The 7,975-nt window shown below is 33.5% G+C and overlaps 1 protein-coding gene across 1 annotated transcript; it reads left to right on the top strand.

Annotated features, from left to right (window-relative positions):
• The first annotated feature begins 2,352 nt into the window (after positions 1-2,352).
• LOC111876138 (uncharacterized) lies at positions 2,353-5,161 on the top strand. The gene is made up of 10 exons (XM_023872668.3): positions 2,353-2,970; positions 3,052-3,126; positions 3,199-3,254; positions 3,341-3,473; positions 3,564-3,660; positions 3,754-3,820; positions 4,177-4,365; positions 4,450-4,604; positions 4,678-4,779; positions 4,851-5,161. Exons 1-10 carry the CDS (start codon positions 2,769-2,771, stop codon positions 5,011-5,013), a joined length of 1,239 nt encoding a protein of 412 aa, XP_023728436.1. The 5' UTR covers positions 2,353-2,768; the 3' UTR covers positions 5,014-5,161.
• The last annotated feature ends 2,814 nt before the right edge of the window (positions 5,162-7,975 follow it).

The raw sequence follows: 7,975 nt of genomic DNA, 5'->3' as shown, positions 1-7,975 counted from the left end.
TTATTTCATTGTATTTAAACTTTTTGTATCTAGAATAGTATCAATCATGTTATATGTCACCATGTGTTTGGAAACACCTCAAACCAAAGTTCCAATTACCATATTTATGGGATCGTTCCAATTACACTATAAAATGGCATAATGACCTTTACATAACAAACTATTTTCATTCATAGCTTTTTTAATTCATAGTTTAGGTTGTAAGTAATCAATTTAAATTAATATTTTTTATAACATGTGAGTATAGGTTGCAATACAACGTAAAATAATGCATACCCGTAAAGACACTACGCTACACTATGCTTTCAATTTCATTTTTTTAATGGTAACATTTGCATTTTTATTGAATGACACAAAAAACAATAGGTTTTTTTCTTTCGATTTTGTTGATTTTGAAATGCATTTTCAAATTCAGTTTGGCAAACCGGGTACCTAAAAGAGTCCTGGTGAATGGTCAAAACCGAACGTAATTGGAAAATTTTCGATGTTCCATTTATGACAAGGGTATCTTTTAGTATTTGCGCGAAATAACTAAGGAAAATCTTCAGAAAAGTCCTAAAATTTTACCCTAATTTACGAAAAAGTCCCAAATTAAAATTTGTTTACGAAAAATCATGAATTACCGGTAAAAATGGCGATTTGACCCCTTTTTTCCGGTTTACCGGTTTTATTACTTACATGTTTCACTAAAGTCTCATTATTTTACTCTAATTTGCAAATAAGTCCCAAAATAAAATTTACTGATGATTTGACCCTTTTCTTCTTCTAACATACATTTTATCGGTTTCATTGTTGACTTAGACACCTAGTCATTAAATTAGCTGATAAGATGAATATGATGGGTTATATAATGCCCACATTTATTGTAAAATTTGATACCCATCTTATCGGCTCATTTATTACTATGTATCTACGTCAGCAATGAAACCAATAAAATGTGTGTTTCCAAGAAAAAATGGCAGAAAATGAGTTGATGTCTGATGAGATGGATATATTGGGTTACATAAGATTAGATAGACAATTTGATATTTCTTATAAACGTAAAAAATAATGCAGTTGTTATTAGTTTATGTAATTATTGTAGTCTTCGTTGGATGCATTTTATGTTCGAAAAAGATATACAATATATCAAGATATCAAGTTTTATGCTAAACATAGCATTATATAACTTAACATATTCATCTCATCATCTCATTTAATGACTAGGTGTCCAGATCAGCAATGAAACCGGTAAAATGTATGTTATATAGAGAAAATAGTCAAATCATCAGTAAATTTTATTTTGGGACTTATTCGCAAATTAAGGTAAAATAATGGGACTTTAGTAAAAAAGGTAAGTAATAAAACCAATAAACCGGAAACAAGGGGTCAAATCGCCATTTTTACCGGTAATTCATGCTTTTTCGTAAACAAAATTTAGTTTGAGACTTTTTCGTAAATTAGGGTAAAATTTTAGGACTTTTCTGGAGATTTCCCAATAACTAATCGTCAATATAAACTAATTTATGTATCAATATAAACTAATTTATAATAGTTTACACAACTATTATAAGGATCCGATGTCGTTCCTTGTGAAATGTTGAAGGGGAAGTGATGTAATACTATGTGACATGACAAGCATCTGAATCTCATCGACGTCCTTATCACAATCCTCATATTCATCCTCTTCGTTCCCAAATTCTAACCTTTCCTCCTCAATCTAATCAATCAAGGTTCATTGAGAGCAGTCCACATATATGCTTATTCTAATACCATTAGCATACCTACAATGACTCTTGATCAGCATAGTAATAAATATCATTACATTTGTCTTTAGTTAACATTTCAAGAAAGAGATGGAATCCTTATACTCTGTACAACTAAAAGAGATATCTTTAACTTAAGCAATAAGATCATTGAAGTATACTAGAAGTTTAGATGGGAAAACACCTTCGTTGTTAAAATCTACAGTTAACAAAACACATGGAGATGAAATTGTCTTCAAGAGTTAATGAACAATAATAGCAAAGAATCGACCAACTTATTTTAACATGATGTAAAATTATTTATGTTGATAAATTCCTGAATCTGTGTAAACTCTTATTTTGCCACTTTTAATACTTGTTTTGTTTGGAACGACATCGGATCCTTATAATAGTTGTTATTATAACTTGTTTATTAATTTATGTATGCATATTTTAATATGTCACTTATCAATTTATGCATTACACTACTAGTCGGTTGCATGAATCAGTAACAATGTAAACACACAAAAATCGATGAAAATTTTATTTTACTACATAAACTAGTTAATAAAAAAATATAAATTAATTGGTCATCCTTTCTATAATCAATTGTTCAAAGGTAAGATGTTAGAGAAGATGAAACAAGTCACTTTTACCAAGATGAAGTTCAATCATGGCTACCCTGGTCCTTGATCTGCGCTCATCCAACACAATAACCCATGTACATGCACATGCTAACGCCATGAATGAATTCACAAAGAGATCTGAGCTCAGCTTCCCCATTTATTTAATCCAATTCCAGGTGTATGAAACAATGTACACCATTAATTTCCCATATCGCAGACAGCTTCAAGTTGCACGAATGCTTCTATCAAATCAAAATTGGAGTAAAGAATCCATCAAATCACGTATCCTTCTTCCCATCTCCATCTGACATCCAATACACAAGAAGCTTCATACACATCACATCATCTGCCTAATATTCCTGTGAATTGTCTATAGAATAGCGATTTATGATCCATAATCACAACGTACAACTTCACAATGGGGTGTGCAGCTTCTGTTTACAGGGTTGGAGGGAATAAGAAGCAGATGAAGATCCCTCTTGTTACCATACTTTCTCCTTCAATTCGAGTTCCTATAAACTCCAATTTCCAAAAACCCCTTAAAGGCCTTGTTCCCAAGGATTTGGCTGATCGTCTTACCTATTCCCGGAATCAAATTGCTCTACTATCGCAACAAACTGGTTAGATTCTTCTCTGCTCCCTAATTTCAATCTGTTTGTTAAATCCCCTGCAGTTTTTTACGGATCTGTAACTTGTTGCAGATGTATCAGCTGTTCCTGAATTGCTACGTGCATTGGAGGAGTACTTACCATTATTAATTGGCCTCACTGATCAAGGTTTATAACGTTTTCGTATATTCGATAGATTAGTTATACTCGTACTAATTTCGTTGTTAATTTGCGTATCAGAACTTGGTTTCCGAGAACTCGTTGAATTCAAATGGAAAGGTTTAGACGATCGACAAGTAAGGATTCGATTAACTCAATACCCTTTTCGATTTTCTGTTCATGTGAATTCCTTTTGTAATCCAATATCCACTTCGATGAACAGGAAATAAGTGTTGCAGATTCCTGGTTTGAATTACTATCTGTTGTTCATATGATGGCGATGCTGACATTAATGGAGGCAAACTCAAAACTAATTCCTAATCAAACTGTCACTACTGAAGAAGTCGAATCTACAGGTACGAAACCCTTATCTATTACGATCATCCAACTTCAAATCCGTCTCTGAAAAAGTTCGATTGATCTTTGATTTTTCTTGTTAACCATAGATAACATCAGATGCGCTGTCGACTTATTGGTGAAGGCAGCTGGGTACCTTCAATTCTGTCTTCAAGAAATTCTTGTCCGAATTCCACCTCACATCAAGTACGTTTAGATTTTCAAATAAGCCATTGATCTTCACAAAAAATTCATATTAATGGACCAAATCATGTAATTCACATCTTGCTTTATGATCAGGATGAAGCTTCCTGTAGATTTGCAGGAGAATGTAATTGAGGCCGCTTATATTCAAGCACTAGCACAGGTATGTCCCTTTTAGACAGCTTTTACAGTAGATGATAAAACATGCTTTCCTGTGTTTGACAGCTTTTAATTTTCTCAAGTCTAATTTAGACCACACTCTTATTACTACTATGCTTTACTATTCAGCAGTAAAGCACGGTAGTACATACTATTCTGTAGTATTGTTAGTGTTACAAAACACTACATACTATTTTGTAGTATTGTTAGTGTTATAAAACACTAACAGCAACACTAACAATACTACTGTATTTACTATTTGATAGTATTGTTACTGTTGGTGTTAAAACAGTACAATACTTTTGTACTGTTTTGTTCTATCTTGTGTTTTTACAAACACGGTTATGACTATCCTTTCAGGGAACAGAAATGCAGCTTGCTTCGGCGGTTGAAAGTAAAAACGCAACTTTATCCGTAAAAAGAAGACTAGCATGTGAGCAACTAAGTTACTTCGGTCAGGCACACTACTGCTTGTCCACCTGTCACGACCTCAATGGATACGGAAAAAAACATCTATCATTTATCAAATGGAAGTACCTCGAAGCAAAGGTTTGCACTTTGCATTACTAAACTTATTAAATTTACAAAAATACCCCCCGCACATGTGTTTAAATCAATATCTTTGGGTATCAGGCTGCAGCATACTACTACCATGGTCTAATCACTGACAAGGGTAGCGAACCATCGTGCCACATCAGCGCCGTGTGCTGCTTTCTTGCAGCCGAAGCAATATTAACCGAGAGCAAGAAAGCATGTTTGAACTTTTGCCTTACGCTTCCCATAACAAGGTTAGATCCGTCATTTTACACAATTCCGTGTAGTACCCATTTGGGTATTAATTAGTTTTTGATGCTTATGAAGGGCTCCAACTGCATGGGGTGCTATGAAGCATTTGAATAAGAAGGTTCCGGAAACCGCAGTTAAAAAATCTCAAATGTACGCGTATCTTCTAGAGCAAGAAAAGTAAGTGATTGGTTTTTTTTTTTGTACTACTCTATGCTGTGTTTTTTTGAGCTGACCGGGGTTGAATGCAGGGGTTTGGAAGTGTTGCCCGAACTGCCCGAGTTTGAGTTGTCGTTAAAGGCAGATGAGTATGAGTTGCCAGATAAAGATGCAGCATGGGAGAGTGAAGAATGGATGATACCAAACCAGACACTTAGAAATCACTTAACAGATGATGAAGGAGATGACAAGTAAAATCATGTACAAGTATGCACATTTTGTGTATAGAAAACAATATTTTAAGGAACATGAATGGTGTATTATTGATAACCCGAAATTGCCTGTTGCATATGGTTCGAATGTAATTGAAATTTATGCATGGCAAGTGTCCCTGTTTACATGACTTTGTGTATGATCTATGTTTGTTGTTATTAATGTATAGTGTTTAGTAAGTAGGAGTAATAGAAACAGTTTTTATCCATTATTTGGACTAATTATAAATAACTAATGTTTTGAAAGGTATAGATTTTGGTCACTCATGTTTATTTATAGAGCAATTACGAATCAGAAACCATACATTGATTTTGCGGATGACAAACATAAATTTCCGGAATGAGGACTGCAAATGTAGTGTTGAAATTGGCTGCATGTGGGCCTGTGTATATGATATAACAATCCAAGTTATACTTGAAACTTGAAGAGTTGATATCTATATGCTTTCTTGTGGGTTCAAATTGGCAACAAATTTTTTTGGGTCCAAACCAAACCAAATTCACGTAACCACACCAAACTGAAAACCAAATTATAACTCGATTTGAAAACCAATAAAACCAAACTATAGTTTGAATTTTACAAATATAAAATCAAACAAAGAATATGAAGTTACAAACATAAAATATGAAATTACAAACAAAACATAACAAGGTCGAGTTTTAATTGTGGAAAGGCATACGGTCCTATAGTTTAAAACAAATTTAAACGTACTTTAAAATATTTTTGTGCGGAATTAGGTCCCAAAGTACAAAAAAAATATATAGTTTTTGTTAAAAACAAAAGGTGGTTATCAATTTAAAATTCATCACAAGATCAAGTTGCAACCTCGCAAATCGAGGCCTTCAAAATATCATTGCTATCTTCTATGCAATTCCTAAGTCTTCAATCTAAGTACAAATCAAAATAAGTTAGACAATGGAATTGCCTAGTAAGAATACCCGATGTTACTGATGATAGAAATCATCATACTCAATACCAGCACCTAAAAATCAGCATAAAATCAACAAATACCATAAGTATTAATAAACAAAAAGGCAAAGTACTAAGAATCAAATAACCAAAGGTGCAAGGGAATATGTACCCATATTCAAATTCAAGGGATTAAATCCCTAAATAAAAATCAAAGAGTTTAATCACCGAAACATTATGTCCAAAGAAGGTAACAACCAAATCCAACACTAAGGGCTCAATAACACACAATCTATAACAATATCGTGGATGCAAAAGTTCTATATGGATGACGACTAGAGAATACTTAAGATATTCATTGGTTGATGAGAGAATATTCCTTATCGACATGTATGAGATTCCACTAACAGTTATATATAGAGGGATGGTCATTTTAGGGTATGTTTGAAAGATGTGATCATTTAAAGTTGTGAGTTGAGTTATTTTTTTAAATTTAGATCTAGATTATGCTTTTTGTAACTCCCCACTATGATCGAAAATATCTTTTAACATCGAAATCATCGTGTCCATGTGTCGTTCTTATTATTCCGTTTGGCAAATCAAGCCTTCATGTCCCAACAAGTGATATCATAGTCATTCCTTGAAGATCGAAGTCATTGATTAGGAACAATCTCAATGTGATAACTTTTTATGCCTAATTAATTCAAGATTCGATAATATTTGGTGAATCTCAAATTATTAGAATCAAGTTCTTAAAGTTCGTCGTGGTAATATTCATCAACCTAGTTCGATCTAATCCATTGCTATTCATCTTGGGCTATTGTTGTGTTTTGGACTAATTTATATTCATTTTGTAGATCAAGACCCAAAGAAAATTTTGTGATTTATTCCTTATGTGTTTACATTGTTATGTTTGATTTTCCTTCTATTCACATTTAAATTTAATTGATAGAGTCCCGATTATGTTTTCTACTTCACTAATCAAACGAATCTTCACTCTTATCGATCACATATCCTTCTACTCATGTTTGATCTGATCTGATTTGTTTGTTTAAAAATAAATTATCTATATCTATGATAACTTTATCTTCTTGATCGATGATGATTTTCTTCTTACATCGAATAGTATTGTATCATCAAGTGATCTTATCTTCACTTGAATCACAAACAAATTCACGTTTCCAATTCTTTGATTAAGTTCTATGAATACATTCCTTTGTGCTTTAAATAAGGATTCTTTTTGTTATGTTAAACAACACTTCGACAAACGATAAACGATCTCACCAGAGTAATAAATGCAAAAAAATGAAAAAAAAAAAGACACAATCAATTTATGTGGTTCACACGATCAACATGATTGGGTACGTCTGCGGAGAACATGAGAGATAGATAGATAGAGAGAGAGAGAGAGAGAGAGAGAGAGAGAGAGATTTATTATTTTCTATAGTAAAAGGTTTTTTGTACAGTACATTAGGGTTACAATAAACAAGACTATTTGTAGAGTGGTTAACCTAATAATAATGGGTCGAAAACATCATGAGCCGAAGTCAACACTGACGAACTAGCCCCACTAAACGTACGAGTCAAAACTTGCTCTCCGAGAAAAACTACCATAAGCAACCTACTCTTGCTTACTGCGATAAACAATCTACTCCTTTGAACTACTTATGCAGATTGTTGATCCAGACTGCTTATCAGGACTGCTCCTGCGGACTACTTATCCGGAAAGGTTAACCGACTGCTTATGTAGACTACTTATATGGGTTGCCATAAGTAGACTACTTATTTGGGAAGCCATAAGCAACTCAACCTCAACATTTAACAATCTCCCAATTAAAGGCTGATAAATAATAATAATTGTCATCTAAAATGAGAACATTGTAACCCCCCCCCCCCCCCCCCCCGGTTTCTCTCTCTCTCTCTCCCCCTCTCTCTCTTCTTTCGCCTTCTCTTTAAGTACCTGGAAGGCTAGTTGAAGCCATTCACATCTTCAACTTGTCACCACCTTGGTAAACACGTTTGTTGGATTCTTCAT

This window comes from Lactuca sativa, chromosome 3, assembly GCF_002870075.4.
Source record: "Lactuca sativa cultivar Salinas chromosome 3, Lsat_Salinas_v11, whole genome shotgun sequence".
Lineage (NCBI taxonomy): Eukaryota > Viridiplantae > Streptophyta > Magnoliopsida > Asterales > Asteraceae > Lactuca > Lactuca sativa.
This window is presented reverse-complemented; position numbering and strand designations above follow the sequence as displayed.